Source organism: Phocoena sinus, chromosome 4, assembly GCF_008692025.1.
Source record: "Phocoena sinus isolate mPhoSin1 chromosome 4, mPhoSin1.pri, whole genome shotgun sequence".
In the NCBI taxonomy this organism is placed as follows: Eukaryota; Metazoa; Chordata; class Mammalia; order Artiodactyla; family Phocoenidae; genus Phocoena; species Phocoena sinus.
In genome coordinates, this window is record NC_045766.1 from 63,142,110 (window position 1) to 63,165,467 (window position 23,358).

The 23,358-nt window shown below is 42.5% G+C and overlaps 1 protein-coding gene across 2 annotated transcripts in view; it reads right to left on the reverse strand.

The window, feature by feature from the left end:
• Window positions 1–290: 290 nt before the first annotated feature.
• The window catches only part of ETV5 (ETS variant transcription factor 5), a 56,488-nt gene continuing 33,420 nt past the window's right edge, over window positions 291–23,358 (reverse strand). The window contains exons 8-13 of one of the 2 annotated variants that reach the window (XM_032631482.1): window positions 17,261–17,520; window positions 15,162–15,221; window positions 11,019–11,087; window positions 10,699–10,868; window positions 5,916–6,017; window positions 291–2,785 (exon numbers count right to left, since the gene is read on the reverse strand). In XM_032631482.1, the coding sequence (XP_032487373.1) occupies window positions 2,564–2,785; window positions 5,916–6,017; window positions 10,699–10,868; window positions 11,019–11,087; window positions 15,162–15,221; window positions 17,261–17,520 (883 nt within the window). In that variant the 3' untranslated portion in view covers window positions 291–2,563. The remainder of the gene's footprint in view (window positions 2,786–5,915; window positions 6,018–10,698; window positions 10,869–11,018; window positions 11,088–15,161; window positions 15,222–17,260; window positions 17,521–23,358) is intronic. The other variant, XM_032631483.1, reaches the window with a different exon arrangement.

The following is a 23,358-nucleotide window of genomic DNA, read 5'->3' on the forward strand; positions in this document are numbered from 1 at the left end:
AAAAAAAAAAAAAGTTGACTGAAAGTTGGCAAGTAGGTGGGTTCAAGGAGAGGGGGTGGTGTCTGCTCACCATTGGCTGCGAAACCCGCTCTGCTTTCTACTCTCCTACTCTCTTGGGTCAAATGGTCAGAGCTTAAGAGATGAGGCGATGGGGCAGTTGTACACAAACTATCAACTTCCACAGGCCTAAGGCTAAACAGCTGAGAGGGGGAAGAACGATGCCAGGTGGCTTCTGCTTGCTTCAAGATTAGACCACTGAGGGCAAGAAAGAGGCGGGTTTCAGGCATTCGGTAAACTGAAAGCAAACTTCTTTATTGTACACAGTACAGAATATAACGCAGCTTGGCAGGATGCAAATGGCCCTGCGCAGGGGAAAGTATTTCAAATCAACTGGCAGGTTAAAGCCTTTCTGCACTGTAGACTTTCCACACTCTGGAAAGAAGCAAAAACAAGAACAAAGAAACAAAACCATCAGGGAGGTGCATGAATCCGATGGGAAAGCAACGGTGATGCTGCCATCCTGTGTCCCGAGACAGCACAGGCCACGTGGCTACAGCAGGGGAGGGGAGCTCAGGCTACAGAGGATTCTTTTCAATACTTGCTAAGACAGCATAAATCCATCAAAAAAAAAAAAAAAAAACCCAACAAAACCCAAACCCGGATAAGTAAAGAAAGGAAAAAACAAATCCTATACAGCATTTACAACAAATTAACCTCTAGCCAGCTGGGGGTAAAATATGCATCTATGTATAGACTATGTGTAGGTTAGAAAGCTATAAATACCGGTTTGGAAAGTCCTTTGATTAGAATACAACGCTAATTAAGGCCCAAGCTACAGGTTCAATACCTTTGTGGGCTAATTAGCTTCCAAGAGAGGAAAATCTTGTATTTCCATAGCTATAAAATGCACCCCTTATCTCTGTGACCCTCTTCACAAATGTGCTCCTGGTCACCAGGGGGACTGTTTGAGACTACAGAGCGGTTCCATCAATAGAGAAACAACTCAAAGCACTGTCCTTCGCATATGAAGAGTAGCATAGTCATTCTTTGTGTGCTAGGTGTCAGGGGAAGCACAGAATCCTATCAGCAGGCAGCAAGGTGCTACCACTTTCTAATTCTTTCTCCACTACTTTGAGCTTAACTTTCATATAGCTTTAGCTGGGTTATTTAAAACGTTCCCAATATAATACAGCAATCGGAGAAAACCTTTTTTAGAGTGGCAGGAAACTAAGATGCTAGTACTGCTTTACCTGTCAGTGTCGCACGTAAGTCTCAAACCCTATTGAATCATATGCAGGGTTTCAAGTCCAAAAATTAAAGAAACAGGAAAACAAAACAAACTGATATGGAAATTGTCATCAGTCATGCCCAGGGAAGAATCCCTACCTAGGGTTTTCACCAGGTGACCAGGTTTCAAATGGACATGACATGTATTATGTACATATGCTTTCCAGAGAGGGCATGTGAGGGAACATGGGGGACTATACACATAGAATCTAAACGGTGTGTCCAGGCTGCCCTGCACACCTCAAAAATGTACAACTCAGGTGCAAATGTTCCATCAGGCTGTCTGGTGCAGAAAGCACAAAGCAGGCAATAAAAGAGGGCTTGTACTCGGCTAAGGGGACGCCCCCAGCAAAGCCCCTTTCAAGCTGCAGCGTCTTCATAAATTGGCACTGCCCTGTTTAAAGGGCGCAGTGCAGTTACCAAAAGGTTTGTTTTTTTTTGCTTTAAATACCAAAACTACAAAAATCAGTTTATAAACTGTTTTTCCAAAACAACCACCAAAACAAAACAATCCCCCGAATCAAAGCAAAACAAAATACTGTCAAAAGTGTTAATCACCCTTCTCCTAAAATTAAAGCCATCCACACACACAGCCATGTGACTGGGAAGAGAAAGGGGGCTTGCTCTACTTGGTGACCACATGGCCAGAAGGTTCCCAAGGGTAGCAATGGTTTATTTTATTTGAGAACCATGGAGTGGGTAACAGCTGTTCATCCTTTTTCCCCTTCTTTCCAGACCAAGAGGAAACATTTCAGATTAAGCTGGAAGAGCTCTCTGAGTTTTAAGATATATTTGTAACCCTTCATGGTTTGAGCCTCCCTAACTTTGCCTACCTCCTCTTCTATGGGTTTGTGACATCTTTTTCAATAAATTGTGCAAATCAGAGCCCTTCTACGTAAAGGCATTTAGTAGTCCATGATCAATGCAGATTGTCACACACTCTGTCCTGGTTTGTGGGTACTAACCTGAACAAGGTATTGCTTTGCATATATTGTCCATGGGAAGGAGGCTCCATTTCAATTGCTTTCCCAGAAACCTTGTCAGGTTCAGAGTTGAGGCACCAGCCTTTTGGTGGTTTTCTGCCCCTCCCTGTTCCCACTCCCCCGCCAAGGTATCTGTCTTTAAGGGTGCCGATCCAGAGACAGCTTGGGTTCTCCAGATAATACTCAAAGGGCAAGCTTTGGGAACAGCCAGAAACACAAACAAAACCACTGCCCTCGTTTGCCTGAATGGGAACTGCTAGCTCTAGGGTTTGGCCGCTCAGCCGCTTGGAAACTTAGTAAGCAAAGCCTTCGGCATAGGGGAGGCTGCTGCAGCGGTCCACATCCAGGAGGTAAGCAGGGTTGTCTTCAAAGTGGGTCAGTGGCAGGGTGTCCTCCTCGCTGAGGTGGCACTCAGACTCCGCTTTCAGGAACGGACGTTGGTTGTCGGGGAAGGCCATGGAGAAAAGGGCATCGGGGTCGCAGACAAACTTGTAGACGTATCGTTCCCCAGCCACCTGAAGAGAGAAAACACACCTTATGAGGCCCAGCTGGAACAGGGCGTGGGCCGGGGCCAGGGCACCAAAGGAAGGATGAGATATTTGTAAGTCACCAAGCTCTCAGGGAGCCAGGGACCAAGAGGCTCATTGGTAGCTGATTATCCAAATCATTCAGATTTATTTTGATAAACTGTAGGAACCTGTTACCTGCCAAGTGTTTTGTTGACACCACAGCTTAGCAGTTGAAAAGAATATCTGAATTTCAAACTCATATTAGGTTCTTTTAAAAGAAAATCCTCACTGTGTTATACTCACAGCCTAGAAACAATGGTTATGCTGAGGTTGGTGCCTGATATTACAAGAAGATATAAGGATTGAAAGATGCAGGAGTCAGACCATGTGTTCAGTTCCCTCCAAAGTTTACAGTTTTCCCAGGACAGCTTTGCTCTGAAGGGCTAGGAATTCAGAGAGCTGTGTGGGAATTTTAAGTTTGTTCCAAAACCAAACAGAACCGTGTTTTGGCTTACCTGCAGTTTTACATTACTCATTCCATGGTTCTGCTACACTGAAGGAACTGATGACTACCTTTATATGAATTTTATGCATTATAATATTACAAGAACCAAATGGTCTTGATTAAGGGTGGCAGATGTATACAATCAATCATCCCTGTTTGGGTTGTTAAATCTCTCCTTCCCCGGCCCAAGAGTCAGCTCACGTATGTGGAAGAGGGAAGTAGGAGGACATAGTGGCAATGATACCAGCTCATAAGCCAGGAGTGGCTGGCTCCCAGCCTTGGCTCAGTCGCTAACAAGTCTCAACCTCTCAACCTCAATCTTCCCTTTCAAAAACCGAGGGTATGGGACTACTGCTTTTCTAAGTCCCTCCCTAGACGGGCATGCTACCACTCCTCTTTTATTTAGTTCTCATTTACTCATGGGTCATGTAATAAATATAACAATGATCTCTTACACTGGATAGCACATTACTATTTCTAGAATGTTTTCACATATATTACCCTTTGAGATTAGATTAGGGACTATTATCTACATTTTTACTGGAAACAGGCTTTGGAAGGTTGACTTTCCTTAAAGCATAAATGCAGTGCTGGATCTGAGCCCCCCCAAGTCTCATTCCTGTGCCTTCCTGTACTTTTTGCCTGTTTTATTCTCAGATAATTCTCTCCTACTTCCTTAGAAAACCTAGGAACAAGTTCATAGGGACAACTCGTTGCCATTAGTTCAAGTTAACTGTGTCTTGATTACATTCCCTCAGACTGGATCTGGAGTTGGGAACAGCAAAGGAGTAATGGCCCTCCTTCCTCAGTTTAGGATTCTACCTGATAATGTTAAAACTAAAAGGGGAGAGAGTGTGTGTGAAGTTTGAGGGGGAAAAGGCAGTGACTGATAATGGGTTCAGAGTTTCTTTTTAAGGTGATAAAATGTTCTCAAACGGATTGTGGTGACGGCTGCACTACCCTGTGCACGTATTAAAACCCCACTGAATTTAACCCTTTAAAAAAGGGCGGAAGTTGGGTGGGGTGACCACCCATCCTAGAGTATCTATTCACTCTGTGACAAGCACTGAAGTCAAACCCTCATTGCTGCCCCAAAGGAGCTGATACTCCTGTAGCAGATACTGACAAGCCAGGGAGTAACTTACAATACGGACAGTAGGGGAAGTGATGGAGATGAGCCCAGGTGCTCTCAGAAGCAGAAGAGGGACCATGTAACTCAGCCTGAGAACTTCAGATTCTTGGAGTAAAGAGGTGATTTACTGAGAAAACAAGTAGGGGCTGGCCAGGCAATGAAGGCGTTAGGAGTGTTCTTCGGTAGGACGGTAGTTTAATGGGTATTTTTTCATTTCATAGTATGCTAGATAACTTACATGAATGTGATATGTATTGTTCGGTAAACAAATATATTAAGAGAAAGATGGCTGTGCTAGTGAAAGCAGCCAAGTACAAGTGAGGAAATGAGGGTTTAATGGTGCCTTGAGCCTGCCTGTATGAAGCATTAAAAAGTCTGGATCTTATCCAGAAGACCATCCATGAAAAGCTGTTTTAATATATTTTTTTTTTTTTTTTGCGGTACGCGGGCCTCTCACTGCTGTGGCCTCTCTCTTTGTGGAGCACAGGCTCCGGACGCGCAGGCTCAGTGGCCATGGCTCACGGGCCCAGCCGCTCTGCGGCATGTGGGATCTTCCCGGACCGGGGCACGAACCCGTGTCCCCTGCATCGGCAGGCGGACTCTCAACCACCGCGCTACCAGGGAAGCCCTGTTTTAATATTTTTTAAGGAGATGAGAGGAATATGGGGTCATATTACCACCTCCCTCTGAGAAAGATAAGCCTGGCTTCAGCGTAGACAAGTTCTCAGCGGCAATGACCATATACTTCTGAGTGCATCTTGGCATCTACCATGTAGACTGCTTAAATGTGTAAATGCTAGAATCTGGGCAACAGTACAGTATAAAATCTGATGGCTAAGAAAAACCAATCAAAGATTTTCCATTCTCATCTTCTGCCTATCCACAGGATTTTACTTCACCACCTATCGCAATAAGGATTTTGTATTGGCTTCCTCAAAATTACACTTCATCCTTTTTTCTGCTACCTGCTACCAGGTGATTCTGCCGTTTTGCAAACCTTGGGTTTTTAACTTGAGTTCCAGTTTCTAAGGTTCTAAAAGAGAAATATGATTTTTTTTTTTTTTTTTTTTACTGCCCTAACACTTTTGGGAGTATTAAACCAACATATTTGGAGGTCTCGGTGTTTCAACTAAAGACTTCGCCTAAGCTCTCATGGGAGGGGAGACCTTCAAGTCGATTCCCTCACTTGCTCCTTTATGGATATAATAGTTGGCCTGTCTGGATGTTTTTGTAAGTAGAGACAGTTTAAAGCAGAGGAGCCTAATTTTCCTACAGTGTCTTCCATACACAACCTTTGGCTTTCACGTACCCAACAACATTAAAGGTGCTCCTTATTATCTCATTTAACTTAAGTTTTTCCAAGATGTTTTTCCTATCACAGAATTACTTACGAGGCTAACATGTCCTTCCAGTCATCACATACAGTTTTATTTCAGAAGCCCTTGACATTCTCTTTGAGAGTGGTCAGAGTGGTCTAAGTGTCTCTAGTAATCGCTCACCTTCTGCATGATGCCCTTTTCATAGTAATAGCGTAGAGATCGGCTGAGCTTGTCGTAGTTCATGGCTGGCCGGTTCTTCTGAATGCCCCAACGCCGAGCGACCTGAAGAGACAGGAGAGCAATGGAAACTCACTCCCTGGGCTTAGTGGTTTTCTCCCAATCCCAGGAGAGCCAGTTCTAGAACCTGACTGCTTTGGTCAGTGACCCATTTCTCTGACCTGGAAGGAAAAGCACTGAATTCCCTCAAGACCAAACATTCAGCAAAGGTGATGATTCAGTCAAATGCTAAGAGGTGAGACCTAGAGGTGGAAAAATCCTAGCACTTTAAGATTGCAGAGGGCTCGGCTAGCATCCCAGAGGAAGCAGGCTCTCTACTGTTTCTCCACATATGAATTATCGACCAATACCCATAGACCATTAGCATGTTGCCATTAAGTGCTATGGTTTCTGTAGCAGTCAATAAGGAATAATTAGAATGGTCATTCCTGAAACATTAGAAACACACTGGTGAGTTGCTAATGGGCCAGCAGAGCAAAAGTTCAATTCTAATAAGATTGGAGAGGGGCTGGTAGATGTTTACTTATAGCAGCTCATGGAGTAAAGGGGAATTGGATCATTTCAGCCTGCTGCCATCCAATCCCCTGCTCCCAGCAGACTTGCAGAATGGACATTAAAACATGTAGCACCATTATCCACTTAATGAAAAATTAACAGGGCTTCCCAAACAGTTCTGAAGTGCATTATATCCAACTTGGTCCACCTCTGAGGTGCAGTGACGGGGGGGGGGGGGGGGTGTAATTGGAGGTTTGGGCAAAGAGACCTTATAGCAAGAAAACTTCCTAGTGGAGTTCAGCAGGACAGCCAAGCAATTTCTGTTCTCAAGTATCTCAGCATCCCAAATCCTACTTATTATAAGGATGACTGTCGAGGTAAGAGAAGAATAACCTTGGAAACATGAGGTCTTTAAATGTATGCAAACCAGGGATCATGTTTTGAACATTTTGGGGCAGTTTTAGAAACTTAAAAAACCAAAATAACTACATTCCTTTTTATTTAAAAAAAAAAAAGATGAAAAACATGGAATGAGAAGTAGGGAGACTGCAAGTGGAAAAGGTGGATCATAAAACCACATTTCACTTGAAGTATTCTTTAAAAGTATCTGGGGCAGAATGAAAACAACATCTTCTGAATTCAGGATTCTAAGATGACCTTTAATAAATACCAAAAATAATCTGGTAAGTAAGGAAGAATGCATCTGTCCTAATTATATTACAGTAATTCAATAGCCACGATTCCACTCTGCCTTGCAAGACACTGTGTGAAAGTTAAATTTCCATTCGTTTGCTTTGTGCCCCACAGCACACACGATTATCCCTGGCTCTCCCCCTTTCTCCACATTGCACCCGTTCAACTCTTTGAAATGGCCCAAAAGACAAAATGAACCAAAAATACATCCCCTGGTTAAAGAAGACAAACATTTTATTTTACTATTATTATTTTTGGCTGCACCAAGCAGCATGCAGGATCTTAGTTCCCCGACCAGGGATCAAATGGTGTCCCCTGGAGTGGAAGCGTGGAGTCTTAACTACTGGACCGCCAGGGAAGTCCCGAGAAGATAAAACCAATTTTTAATCAATTTCTATTTTTAACCAGTTTTTAACCAATTTCAATTTTTAACCAACTTCTATTTTTAACCAATTTCTATTTTTAAACCAACAGAAACAGGGGTAAGAAAGAACCTGTTAAGTCAATACGTGTCCTTTTACCTGTTCAGAAGAAATGACACCATGAAACTGTACTTGAACTGCTGTCAGACACAAGTGATGCAGGGACCCTTAAAAGAAGCCCAGCCTCATCATTTTACTATAGTCAGTGGTGGAAAACAATTCGTGAGTATTTTTCAACTTCAGCCGTGACCTCTCTTTGCTGTCACGTGCATATGCAGTAGCTTGCTGGAGAGAGGTTTTATGTACGCACAGACTTCAAAGCAGCTCTGGTAGCCATAGTTACTGACTCATCCTCTTGGGCCAGGGCCTTCTGATTCAGTAGCCCTCACCAGGGCTGCTCCTTCTGCAGCAATCATGATGCAGCACAACTGCAGAGCAGCTGGGAATTAGGGCTGTCCCGTTTCTTGGGGGAGGGGAGCAGGCAATAGCTAGCTACCAGCTCCTCCTTTCTTTCATCTTTCACATTCGTTACTTTGGTAGCATGCATCTTGAGGACGGAGGCCGAAGGAGTTTTAAAAACAAACAAACAAGAAAACCTCACGTCTCTTCCTCCCTTTTTAAGAGAGAGCAGCCGCAGCGCAGGGAGCGGCTCTTTCTAGCAGCCCGTCCTTTTAAACCTCCCCACGGCATCAGTTATCTGCCACATGTTCAACAAACAACCCTACCCCCCAAAATATTCATTAATGCAGATTCACAGTTAAAATGGCTCCAGATTAAAGCCGAGTCAGTCATAATTGAGAGGGTGCTAAGCTGGAAGACAATCAAAAGACATTTGATTAGGAGGCCTGCCAAAAGCAGTTCCCAAACCACAATTTCCATGCACAGTGTAATGGATATTATGGATAATTACCCAGAGTGCACTACTCAGCCACACAGCTGCCTACAATTACGGCCCAAACAGCTTCCTCCTCCGCTTCACCCTTCAAGCTTCCCCCATGACAACTTCTTACAGCTTTTTCAAGGAGTTGGTATCTTCCTGACAGTAACAAGAGTAGGGCCCTCCAAGTTATACAAGGATTAGAGAGCGAAAAAATTCAAATGCTGCGTGTCCAGAGGCCAAAGTGCACATGTGGGACAGAGCTGATCCTGGGTTAAGAGAATGGAATATTCGGAGTTCATGGAATGCTCGGGGATTTCAAGGTGCGGCGGAAAGAAGTACTTCCCGAAGAAACAAAGCTGTCCAACCAGCTGAGGGAGGCTCAAGGCCACCACAGGCCTCCCCTGTGACTTGGCCGCTTGGCATTTATGTGAGCATTCTGGCTTAGTATTAGCTTCGTTATTAAGAAAGCCGGGGGCCCTTGGCCATCTGTTCATCATTTTCTTTACCACTGGTAGGAGAGCAGCAGATTCAATAACAGCTTTACAAAGGGTCATAACCAGGTTTACCTGCAGCTATACAGCCTGTGCTTAGGCCAGAGGCAGTGGCAATAAAGTAATAAAAGCTCCTGTTTGCAATGAGATAAATCAATAAGGGCTGCCCACGGGACAGACTGACTTTCAAAAAGCCTTAGTGAGTCTGGGCGACATGCTTTCCTCAAGCCTCACATAAACCAGGCCACGTTATGAGGAAAAGAATGCAGGGCGGATGCTCTCCAGTGTGGCTGGAAGCCACAAACACAGGCTCCACTTCTAAACACGACTTAGCCAAAAAGACACCCTTAGGAAAACACGGCAGTACCAAACTCTGGCTTTGAAGGTAGACTGACTCTTAACAGAAACCGTTTACAATATGAGGTGTTGACATATTTCTATTTTTTTGTGAATGATGCAAGATAGGGAACACCATACATATATCTTCTCCAACTGCCTTTAATGAAGCCTGCCTTCCTCTCCTATCAGTCAGGATTCTCCTTAAGTCTCCAATCCACACATTCTCCTTTGCTCATCTTAACTTTCAGGCTACTTTCTTCTTCTAAATCTCCTGCTGTTAACCCCCATACCCACCTGTCCCCCTGGTGTGCTAAAGTGAGCCCTGGAATTGATGGAACAACATCTACAACTGCAGTCCCTGTTCAAACTCCTTCCAAGAGCATTGGTCCCATTCCAATCACACCCAACCCAAAGATACATTTTGCTCTGCTGGTTTAATATGTAACACCTAAGTATATGCTACCAAAAGAAGCATATGTCGTATTTTCAGGGAAGTTATTTCTTTTCTATTTATAATCTCTCTAGATTCTAAATCAAATAGAAATCAAATCAACCCCTTTGGGAATTCCCTGGCGGTCCAGGGGTTAGGATTCCGAGCTCTCACTGCTGAGGGAACTACGATCCCATAAGCCGTGTGGCGTGGCCATAAAACCAAAACAAACAAACATAAAACAACCCCTTTTGAAATACGCCAAACTCAGAGCCTGATTTAGTTTACTTTGCAATATTCAGGAAAGGAGGAGTTCCATGATGTCCTCCCCTTTTGAAGAAATGGTATTGGTTCTGTCCATTGGCCTTTCTGTCAAGAGTCTGGGCAAACAGACAGTAGCAACGTTTCTTCTTTCTATTAACAAAATAATGAAGGTTTGTGTCCTCTCTCAACCACTGTGATACTACATTTAAAAAAAAAAAATCTAACTTCCTAAGATTGACCCATCTCTGATAATTTTATTTCTCTAGGTTAGAGCCATTTGAAATACACAGTGGGGTAGTTGCAACCTATAATATATTACCAAAATGTCTTAAAATCTGTTCATGTAACCTCTGGTATAGGCTATGACATATGAGGGTTGACACCAAAACAAGTTGGTATCACTGAAAGAACACTTGAAAAAGACTTTCCAACAGAGAGAGCAGACCCTATTAGAATGCAAGTCTTCATGGCCTCCCTCCCCAGAGTTTGCAGAAGTGTTACTAATACATTTTATATATTCTGCAGCGGAGAACTCTGCCTGTCTGTGAATTGTAAGTTGTCCTATTAATAGAAAAGGCACTGCCAAGCCCATTGGCCAGGCTAGAATCTGAATGAGAAGGAAGAGCATATTTAACACCGTAAAAAGGCTCAATGGAGAACAGGAACAAACATCAACAAATCAAATCACTTGATCCCAGCTTCCAACGCTTACCTCCTCTGGTTCTATCAGCTTGAACTCCATGCCTCGGCCTGTCCAGGCAATGAAGTGGGCATTGGCTGGGTCGTCAAGAAGGGTAACCAGGAACTGCCACAGCTGAAGGGAACCTCGCCTCTGGTAAGGGGGCCCCTCCCGATACATGGTGGGCTCTTGTTTGACTTTGCCTGTTTGAGACAAAGACACATACGTGGTACTTTAGTCTCAAGCTTCTCACAGCTGATTTGGTCAAACACTAATTTGGCATCAAGACCGATGAACGTACTCTGACATCTTGAACTTTCCAGCTTCCCAACAAACTGGATGTGGCTACTTACCTTCCAGTCTCTCAGGAACAACACAGGTGTCGTCAAAGTACAACCGGGGATCCTTCTCATATGAAAAACCTGAAGAAGAATTTAGAAAGAACATGTTGCTTAACAAATTGTGTTCTCTGAAAACTCTGGATTTAAGGACTAAAATAGGATTCTACCATTTCAGGTCCTCAGCCTGATCAAGTGCTCTACCTATGCCAGACTGAATTTTGGAGGGAACTTCAACTTCACCAGGACTTAGACGTTCTGTTCTGATGCAATCACCTGCGCTTCAGTCAGAACAGCCTCAGTTCCTGCTATCAGAGCTGAGACTGTAGGGAGGCACTGAGTCACCTGTACGTTCCTTTGCATCTTGCTTACAAGGTCTGCATGGATCAGTGTGTCCGTGACTAAGCCTTTGTATCTGAAAAGACATCTCATCTATTTCAGTTGGCCTTACCGGGTGGATCTGGTTGATCTATATGTGGTCTAGCCGTTTTCCTTTTAGCAAATATTAATTTCAACCTTTCTTACTGCTTGTCTAGGCTGCCCACACACCTCATTCAGTCATGAAAAAGCTTGGAGGGTAGAGAACAATGCCAAGTGAGTAAAGGCTTGGGCCTGTGGAGGATTGTGACAAGCAATAATTTCAAAAAGTTGGAGGTATTATCACCTCCAGACACTGTGGAAGGAATCTGAAGAGACTTTCTGTCAGTAAAACTTATTCACTGTATAGACAAGGAAACAAAGGGGAATTGACTGGTCCAACAACACACGTAAGTGGAAATGAAAGGAAGGCAGGGCAAAAAGTGGAAGGTGTCAAGAAGGATGGCCTGGCATCCTAAACCCACCAACCCTTAATATGCATTCAACGCTGACCACCAGGTCACCAGGCACCCTGACAAGGCCAGCGGCTCAAGCCAAAGCCAGTTAGTAGACAGGAGTGATGGGACCACACCCTTGCCTGCGGTCCAGCCTGTTCCACGGGGCGAGTGCTCCGGCATACTCTCCTCTACCCGCACACTTCTCAAGAGGAAGCACCAGGAGCTCCTGTCTGCTCAGTGGTACTCCCTGTGCTCGGTTCTCTGATCAGTTCGTCTGGCGTGGGGTCCAGTCGTATGAGTGTCAGGTACGTGGTAGGGGGAGGGCAGAGGAGGCTGCTCTGCAGTGAAGGGCTAGCATTAGATTTTGAGAGGGATCTGCTCTGACTTAAAATCCCTGGGTAAAGGTGCCAAGAAAGAATCTGTTCTTTTTCTTCACAATCAGCCCGGGTCAAGTTCTCCTTGGCAGGATCAGCACAATTTTAAAGAGGCCCGGGGTTGGGAAAACACTGCCCAACCTGGAGGAAACAGACTGTTTTAAGGTTCTGTATTACTCATTTTTGTTTCCTCAGCTCCAAGCATTATTTCTCTGCTTAACTACAAAGGAAGTATATTTTATTTAGTATTTAATCCAATAAATATTTATGCCAGGCACTGTGCTAGAAGGGGGTAGATAGAAGAATACAGACTCCGTGCTTGCTCTCGTGGAGCCTGCATCCCAACTGGTGGAGACAGACAACAAAGTAGGGAAAAAGAGAGACATGGTGTAGTGTGGAAAGTGTGGGCCCTGGAGCCAGACTGATAGACCTAGGTTAACTGTGTGACCTTGAACAAGTTAATTAATTTCTCTCAAGTTAATTTCCTCATCTGAAGACCGGGGAAGATAATAATTCCCACCTTATAGGCTTGTGAGAATTTAATGAGTTGATACATATTCTGTTCCACTGACCGATTTATCTTTACAATAGAGAGCTAAGAATAGCTCCTGGTACATAAGTGTGCAATACATGATAATTGTAAGAAATTAAGACAGTAAGTACTTGTACATTGTGTTAAGTGCTATTAAGAGATTAACTGGATAATATGAGAGCTTTTTCTTATATTCTGTCATGGATTCTAAATTCCTTTAGTAAAAGGACATATCCTGAATATCTTAGCCTCCTTATAGCACCTGGTACATAAGTGCTCAATAAATATTTGAATAAATATGAGGGAATCTATAGTTTCCATTAAAAGATTTAAGAACGCAATACTAACTTTTAAGTTAGGGATTCAGGGACTCCTATAATTTATTTTCCAAGTTGGTACTAGGAAACTGACTTATGACAAACTATTATACTTTATATTAACAAGAATTACATAATCCATCATGCTTCATGCTTTTTGCCTTGGCTACCAGGAAGCTACATATTTCCTGACTTTCCACATGGATTTTGCTATTCCAGTGATGTTTTAACAGCCTTATTATAAAGTCATTATAAATAAACTACAAAGTTTACACACATGTCAAAATTGCCATTTTATTTTTAGAGCTTTTCTTCCTCTAAGGTAAAGAAAATACATTCACAGTTCACAGTATATAGGGAAAAAAATGTAAATCTAGATTAAATTCTAGGTTTGGTTTTTCAAACTAATCAGATGAAGCCCTGCCCATGAGTTTCGTTTTGGTGTACTTTGTGGTTTCTAGTCATTGCCACGTGTGGTTCTCTAAAACATCTGGAAGATGCTGTTGGTTTAAGTGAAATTTAAGTCAGTTGAATTTGCACAGCAGTTACATCAGTTGTGGCCACAACCATCTAATCACTCAAATAAAGGTGGCAGGAAGGAAGAACCTGTTTGAGGGACAAAGTGGAAATGAAAGATTCAAAACAGCATGCAAAGATTCCAGGTGAACGCTAAGGCAGGATGGCTGTCTTAGTAATCACAGATGCCAATCAGAAACACTTGTCTCACTATTTCACGGGCATCTGTGGTCAAGCCCGTATAAGGAGGAGAGAAAAACCATGTCAGGGTAATTGAGAGCAATTAAGAATGCAGATCTCTTTGAAACTAATTTCTTCAATGTGTATGGGGTCAGGGAAGAAGTGGGGGAAAAACACAAGCTCGCAGATATTCTGTGTGTAGCAAGCAGCCCGATGCCTTACTAAAAATATTTCCTTTAAGAGCATGCTCCTTTCTAAATGATGTAATCATGCAAAGTGTTTTCCTCCCTCTCTTCCCTCACTCCCTTCTAGTTCGCCTGCTGCAGACATCAACTGCTGCTATAGAAACATTCGGGAACCTGGAAGAGAGCCCCACACAGCTGTGCCGATCACGGCCAGAGGTCCAGTAGACTGCCCTTCCTTCCCAGGGCTGGACACTCGGAATATCCCCGGGTGCCCGTGGCAGCCACACTGGGTCTCCCCTCTAACCAAGTCAGTGGGAGGCAGCCACCCATAGAGACCGCTCTTGTGAAACAATCACTCATAATAACCAGCCAATGCTTCACAGTGCTATCTTACCGGCTCTTTCAACCTTTCTCTAAAACTCTAGAACAGTGGTTGTCACCCTGGGACACATGAGAATCACCCAGGAAGCTTTACAAACTACTAACGCCTGAGTCCTACCTGAGAATCTCTGATTTAATTGCTCTGGGTGAAGCCTGGACACCAGAAGTTTTAACAGTTCCCCAGGGGATTCTAATGTTCAGCCTAAGCTGAGCCTCATGACTCTGCAGTCGTAGTTCTCAGGTCAGTGCGTGTCACAATTGCCTGGAGGGCTTGTTGGAACACAGTGCTGGGCCCCTCCCCTGGATACTCTGATTCAGCAGGTCTGGGGTGGGCCCTGAGAATCTGCTTTTCTAACAAGTCCCAGGTGAAGCTGACTGATGCTGTAGGTTTGGGGAACCACACTGCTCTAGGTATTTATGGAGAGATGTATAGGACAGAAAACAGGACATCCTTCTGGGGAATGTGTTCTAAGAGAGAAATCCCTCCCTGTTTCAGCGTTCAGAAGAGAACTCTTGAAGGTACCATCTCAAGTCGTGACATAGTTCCTAAGTGCCAGTTTAGGTGATAGTGTTATCTACAGCTATGTATACATAACCTCCTTGTATGGAAGGGTGGAAACCAGACGGGTTCGTGTTTTCCTCTTAAAAGTTAGGGTCATTACTATGGAAAAGGATGGCAGCCCTCACAGGTCAAGAGCATGCCTCAAACCCTGTGTGCGAGATAGCTGGGGATCACGATAAGTGAACTCTCGTGTTCACGAGCTAAGGAAGGTTTAAACTACGATCTCACATCTTAGCCCGGAAACTGTGCAACTTTAAGCTTCCTTGAATATTATTATCTTTTAAAGAGCTACTTACCTTCATGGCTACTGGAGAAGTAGCCCCCTCTCATGTAGGACGACTGGCAGTTAGGCACTTCTGAAAGAGAAACAGACACACACACTCCTGCAGCCGAATCAGCACATCGGTCCAACTGCAGCACTGCAGGAAGGCCCCTAAACCTTCTCCTGCTCCAAGGTCATGTCTTTTTGGCCTTGTCTTGGAAAAGGGGTACCACTCTAGTGAGCAGCGTGGGAAACACTATGTACCACCATCTGAACGGAGGACTCGACTCGCAATCAAGAGAACTGGGAGGAAAAAATACTCTCATAACTTGCTCATTTTAGAAACTAGTTAACGTCAAACCTCGTGAGAGAGTTAACGGCAGAAAAAGAAAATGGCTTTCAAAAGGCCAGCGTGGCCTTCTGCCTGTCCTGACTCAGGGGCTTTGGGGTTTGGAGGGGCAGGAAGGTCACTTTAGAGCTTCCCCAGTTTGCTCTCCTTTACTGCTGATGGTCATATCCATTTCTGCTCCAAGAAGTGAGGGTATTTTTAGGTCAAAGAGATGAGGGGGATGGGAAGTGATGAAGCTAGGACAAGAATGGGCAGGAGTGAGGAACTGCAGCTTGGCAAGCACATTTCTCCCACGTTATTACTGTTAGAATGGAACCCATGCTGAAGCGATCTCTTCTTCAGACACCATGTTATCAAGGTGTCCATCGAGACAGAAGGCAGTGAGCTGAGCTGTGCCCATGTGGGATGAGGCTTCACCCTGGGAACACCTCTCAGATCAAAGCACTGTAGATACAGTAACATCTGCTGGGTGTCTTGCTTTAAGGGAGTGGGATGGGGTGAAAGACTCATAGGACCGATTAAAATGTCAGTCCCAAAGGGAAAATGCTGCTGGTCATGCCTGCTCCTGAGAAAAATACATCAGAGCCTTCAGGAGGAATGCCAGTGGACATTTTATAAGCTATCGATACCTATACTTGGTAATTTTTCCATCATAAACCAACAGATGTCTCCCTTCTGCCTACCTCCCCAGGCTTTCCCATAACCAATTTCTGCCTGAATTGAGCAATCTATGTATTATCTCGGAAGGCCAAGAGAAAATTCTATATCCTATTCCATTTGCAAAAGCCACTGAGTACATACTGCCCCACCCCCTCCCCAGGATCTTCAAGGAAAGCACACACAGGAAAGGTTGATAACTGACCCACCACCCTCAAATTCCTTTAGCACCAACTGCAAAAGAAAAGGAGCAAAAAAGTGTCATTTTTAAAATAAGGGTAAATGAAGAAGAGGAAAGAGTTTCTAAATGTGCAAGCTGCAAAATTCCCACTCTCCTTTCCCATAATGATCTCATTTAATAAGCCTGGCCTATAAGATATGTAGTCAGTGAATGAGTGTTCGGGTGAGGGTGGAGAGGACTCCCAAGGCCAGCTTAAACTTCTTTACGTTTAAGTTTCTAGATAAGAGGTAACCCAAAAGCAAACCATACGTGTTCTAACATGTTATACCTCTCCCTGTACACTGGCAACAGCTGAAGGACACAGGAATTTTCCCAGATGAAAGTACTGCAACAGAGCAGCGACTCCTATGAAGCAACTAACAGGACAAACTTTTCCATGGCGTACCCAGCATCCTATACAGCCACGACAGACCAGGCAATTTCTCAGAACACCACTCATTTCAAGAATAGAAAGAATCCCATCCTACATGTGGACTCTCTTATATTTGTATTGGGAGTTTAATGGGTCACTGTATTCAAAAAGAAAGCCACAAAACCAGAGGCAGGCCTAAAATGCAGAAATAATATCCCCTGTGTCCAGTGACTCGAAAGATAACCGGTCTTAAGAAAGGACATCACCAAGACTGGATGGCGGCAATCTTCAGGCTTGGACTCAGATGTACTGTGCACCACTTCTGAATGCCTACTGCTCTTCCTACCATTTGCATGGCTTTTCTGTTTTGTTTTGTATTCAGTTATGCATAGACATGTTTGCTTTACTAGCTCCTAAGTTCTTTGAGGGCAAATTTTATAAAACTACTCCCCAAAGCCCTGCACATAGAAGACAGTAACAACCTGACAGATGAGTGAGAGACTGAAGAAAGGAACGGCATGATTTTATGCTTACCTGAATCAACGCAGTAATCCCGGGGCTCCTGCTTGATTCCCATTGGTGACTGGAATCCATGTGTTGGGGGGCCCGGCATGCCTGGGACCCCATGTTCATAGAGTGGGTCATGGTATTCTTGTTTGAATCCCTGAGGGGGTGGGGGGGGTGCAGGGACGATAGGTTCTGACATTTGCCGGTGGTAATTGGGGCGATTATCTCCAGGAACTCCTGACTGAGGAGGGAAGGGGTGGCAGGGTTCAGACAGTTGTCTCTGAAATCTGCAAGAAGAAAGTAGTAGTTACATTGTTAAGTAAGAACAGGATGAATACCTACTGTGATATAGCACTGAGGATTAGAAGTCCAGATTAATGGAATTATTTGCAAAGTACTTATTAATGCTTACTTCTGGATACCTTACCCTCTTCCCAAAATTATATCACACATTTCAAACCTCCTGAGTCAGGGACTGGCCAAAAAAATAAATAAATAAAACAATGAATGACATGGTAGCATCTTATTTTCCATGCATTTTTATTTCATGCACAGTCTATGTGTATAGTTGGGCCAGATTACGTATCTGAATATATAAAACCAATTATTTGCAAATATCACTAACATGTTATGTTTGTTCACTGGTTCATTCATTTTCTAACCTGTAGACAGAATTAATTTTTAAAGACAGAGGAGTATTTAACCAGAAGTTAACCAGTTAGAAAACGTAGTTAAAAAAAAAAAACAAGCCTATATGTAATAGCAATCAAAGCCATAAAATCCCTAGGAAAAATCAGGAAATGTGTAGGCTATACAAGAATAAAATCTTAAAACTATTTTCTAAGCAACCGATCTAATGAAAGAAAATATTTAGAACCTGGAAGGTGTTCACTCACTGAAAATTATTCTGTAAAAGCAATTCCTTCCCAACCAACTTGACAAAATGATTCTAAACTTTAAAAGACTAAGAAAGAATGATCTATTAGACTGACAAATATTATAAAGCCACAATAATAGAAATACAAAGAATGAAAGGCATGTCTAAGGAATCCAACGAGAAGTCACAAACTGTCAAGCATATTCCAGAATATGCTACTTGTTAAGGTTAGCATTTCAAATAAGAGGGGAAAAAGATCCCTGTTTTATACCACATGCCAAAATTTTCATATAAAGATTTCAATGTGAAACCACGATAGTAAATATATGTGAAAACATATCTTGGAGTGAGGAAAAACCTTTCAATACATCATACCAACAGCAGAAATCATGAAGATAAATATGGATATATCTCCTTGTATAAATTTCTGTAAGTCAATAAACAAAAGAAACCTAAAGAAAAACGATAAACTGGGGGAAAAAAAATCTATAATAGTCAGAAAATACCAGAAACAAGGCCCCAAATTAAACAAACTGAGGAAAAATCTCTAACAGATACAGTAATGTTAACACTGTTGATATAAAGGGCTTTTAAAAAATCAATAAAAGATGGACACACCAACAGAAAAAATGGGTAAAGAACATAAACGGGGAAATCACTAAAGAAGGGATGTAAATGGTCATAGACAAAAAGTTTAACTTCATTAGTAATCAAAAAAGTAAGTTTTAAAAGTCAACAATGGAACCCTTAATATTAAGGTCTTACTCTCTACTTTTAGTTTGATCCTATTAATAGTTTTAATCAAATAATTTGAATTTGATCAGAATCAATCTGTGACAACAGGTGGCCAATAGATTCCTAGAACAACAAGACTTAAAATCTTAAACTGAAGAGATTTGTGTGCAGATAAAACACTGTTTAGATCAGGGTATAGCATGGCTCACTCTGTGAGTCTTTACTATCTTAACTAAAAGCAGCACCACAAGACCATTTTATAACATGAAGATCACCAAACTATTTTATATATATTTATCCTTTTCTCCCAGACACCAAAAGCATCAGAATCAGCCTGGCCAATTATTTAAACAAGTTTTATGAACTCTGTAAGGTTCAGTGGGCACTGAATGCATTACAGTGGATTGTCACCAGGAGCGCAATTTTCAAGGTTGCTGTTATTTAAGGAAACCCTTCTGTGGTCTTTGAAGTGTAAATTTGAAACTTGGGTTTAGGCTTGACATTTAGAATACAGGCACCAGAAGCATGCTGCACCTGATTTTTTTTAACGCAAATTCTGAAGAAGTGGGCAGAAAAGAAAGTGAAGATACTCTTTAGGGCTTTTTAAAATAAAGTACCCAAAGTTTATGCTAGCAGGAACAGTAACGAGGGCACCCACTTTCCATGTTCTCTCCCTTCCCCGCTCTGCAACCTTCCTAGCACCTTCCAAAGCAACCTCCACAAATCACTTCCTTGATGGCTCTGAGACGGCACCAAACCGCTCAGTTCTGTAACCAGAGCCTGTGCAGCTGGCAGGCCCAATCACTGCACTTCCGCTCAGCGCTCATCTTCTCACTTTCCAGAATGAAACTCTAGAGTTGGCCTGCTATGGCCCCCTCAGGAAAAGGTACTTCCAGGTGGGCACCAGCCAGAAACCCTCATCCCCTCCCCCAGCATAACTTTAAGGATGCATGAAGCTTACAGGCCTGGGATCTGCAGAACAGATTCTATAACTGGGATTGTTTTGTCCTAGTTTGTTTTGAGGGAGCGGGAGTGGCAAAGGGGAGCTTAAGGGTAGGTCACAAAACCAACATATTTGGAAGAAAGATTCTCTCAGAGCTTGCTGCCGATAATGGCTTTTATTTGCAGAGATTAGTAAAGTAATTCAGTTCTTGTCCTCAAATACATTCTGTGAACTTTACTCACTGACCTTCATTTGAACCCCCTTCCCCTTTCTGCAATCCTTCTGAAGTATCTAAGAATGTGTTGTATACATAGCACAGCTATGACAGAGATGCCTCTTGTTTACTGAGGCAGGCAATCATTTTCAATGGAGGGGTGGCTTGGTTCCTAACAGACCTCTTTCTTCCTCCTGATAACCACTCCCCCCTTCCACCACCCCCTCACCCCGTGATCCCAACAGATTTCAGACCATAGTGAGCTCACAGTTGGTGAGCAAAAGGAGACTTCTGACTACTGAGCAAGCCTAAATTCAATAGGTTACAGATTAAGGCTTTTTTCAGTACCAGTTTATTTAAAGAATCAGTTATTTATTTATTTGTCAGATTTATATAGCGCCTTTCCTCCCAAGAGCTCACCCACGCTACCAACATTTGGTTTACATTATGAAAACCGTTAGATGCTTTTTCTGCATTTCCTTTTCGGTTTCTGCTGCCAACACATAGAGTAAACACAATCCTTAGAGAAAAAAGGAGAAAAGTGTGGATTCAACGAAGGCTACACAGTGGCTGGCTATGGGTGCCAGGTGAAGTAGAGTGACAGTTCAGAGGCTAGCCGGGAGATGATACAGAAAATTGGCTAAGAAACCACCACCGCGTACTTAATATTTCCGTTAAAGCTAAGAGAAGATAGAAAATAGAGAAGCAGCATAGCTGGGTAAGAGGCTCTGGCTGCGAAGTCAGAACACATTGGGTTGAAATCCAATCTCTACCCCTTACTAGCTGTGTGACCTTGGGTTAGTTATGTAAATGCTCTAAGCCTCAGTTTGCTCATCAGGAAAATAAGGACAGTCGGGTTACTTGTCCCAAAGATCTGTCGTAAAGATTACATAAGATACTGTGTGAGACAGGGCCCAGCACGCTGCCGAGTTCTTGATTTTATGTTACCTTCGAATGTCCCCATCAACTCCCCATGCCACCCTGACCCCCACAGTAAGCTAAATTCAGAAAGTATGCAAATGTAAGGGAAGATCTTAAGGAACTGGGAGAAGACTTTCCTCCACACAAAGTAAGAGTCTCCTAGCTGCCTACTCACTCTCCTGTCTCAGAAAGAGAATGCTGACTTTTATTCCGGGTGGTAACGTACCACCTAACTTCACATAATATTGATTTTCCTGACATATACCAAGAGCCAGGTACTGCTGCAAAACAAAACCCACACATTGTCCCTAAAAAGCCCACCAAAGAACTCTGAAACAGCTCTCAGGACTCTGTGAGGCCTGTTGGCATTGCTTAAACTCAAATTGGCCTAAACTCAAATTGGCCTATCTAAACTACGGTAAAACATAAAGAGATGACGAACAAAATATGTCCTTTAAAGGCCTAGATATTTGTCTGATTTCTCAAGATCTAACATGGAAGAAAAAAGGTGATGTAAATACAAGATGTTACCAGGAGATTAGATGGTGAAAGTATTAGTTTTACGTGTACAACATTAGTAAGTCTAATGATGAAAAGATTTAGAGATACAGGGAGGTCTACATTTTTAAAACTTAATATGAAACAGTGAACCAACTAAAGTTTATGTGGTAGTATCTACATCATTTAAGGAAGATTCCTTTAGGATAGTTTTCTTTATGGAACATAAAAGTGATTTTTTTTTTTTTTTCTTTTGCGGTACGTGGGCCTCTCACTGTTGTGGCCTCTCCCGTTGCGGAGCACAGGCTCTGGACGCGCAGGCTCAGCAGCCATGGCTCACGGGCCCAGCCGCTGCGCGGCATGTGGGATCTTCCCGGACCGGGGCATGAACCCGTGTCCCCTGCATCAGCAGGCGGACTCTCAACCACTGTGCCACCAGGGAAGCCCCATAAAAGTGATTTTTGAAATAAAATTGTCATGGAAACATTTATTGAGTACTTTCCCTGTGCCAATGTGACTTCATCTAATTCACCCAATGATCTAGTATTTTCCCATTTTCAGATGAAGAAACCAAAGCTTAGAAAAGTTAAATGCCTGCCTGAGGTCACACAGATAGGAGAGACGTAAGTGAGAGAGCAGTGTATTCCAAAATTCTTAGATAGGAAGTAGCAGAGCTGGGATTCAATCTTAGGCTGTTAGTCTGTCCAACTCCAGAGCCATTGGCCTATACTATTTGTACAATTGTTTCTATAATTGTTTTTAAATACCCTCTTTCTGACATTTAAATAACAGTCATATAGTCCAGGCAGCTAGAAAACTCCCATATGTTTAGAAATCAAGAAATATCTATTTTAAGAACTCCAGGATTGAAGAAATAATAGAAAACACTTGGAACTGTATTTTTTAAATGCCACAAATCAGACCCTGTGGGATACAGCTAAAGCAGGACTTGGAAAGGGAGATCAAATAATTGATTGTCCCAACCATGATATTTTGAGGAGTGAAAAGGGAAGCTATTAGCAATTACTTTCATAAACCATAAGTGACCCAGGAAAAACTGAATGTATGGTCACCCCAGCCTTAGGAGAACCTTTATTTGGTTATATGGTTATAGTATAAAGAAAGCTAAAAAAATTAATGAGCAAATCATCCAACCAAAGAAGTTAGAAAAAACAGAATAAGCAAAGAAAATAGAGTAAAACATTTTAGTAGGAGCACAAATCAATGAAATAGAAAACATCCAACAGAAAGAATGAGCAAAGCCAGAGTTGATTTGTTGAAAAGATGAGTGATATAATCTGCTAAGACTAAGAAGGTCTAGACAAATAGCATCAACAATGAAAAATGGATAAACAGATGTCACAGAGGTTGTTAAAAGAACATTACTAACAGCTTTATGCCAATTAATTTTAAAACTCGTAGAACAGAAAAATTCCTAGAAAAATTATTAAGTTCACTCAATTAAATAGGAATCCCCAGAGCAAGACCATAAAAGGTGAAGACACTGAAGCAACCAGTAATTTAAAAATCTTCCCACAAAGAAAACATCAGGCCCAAATGGTTTTACTGATAAATTCTTCCAAAAATTCAAGGAATGAAAACCCCCAAATTCACACGAGCTATTCTGGAATATGTAGAAAGGAGAATACCCTCTACTCATTTGGTGAGTATAACCTCAATGCTAAAACCCAACAAGGACAATATAAGAAAGAGAAAGTATACATTATTCTCAATCATAAATACAAATGCAGAAGTCCTAAATATATGCTGGAAAACCTAGCCCAGCAATGTATAAATGATAATATATAACAAATAATTTTGCCTTATCACAAGTATATGAGGTTGGCTTCATATAACTCAATGTAATTCATAACATTGAAAAATTAAAGGAGAAAATTTGTTTGATCCTCTCAATAGAGGCAGAAAAAGTGTTTGAT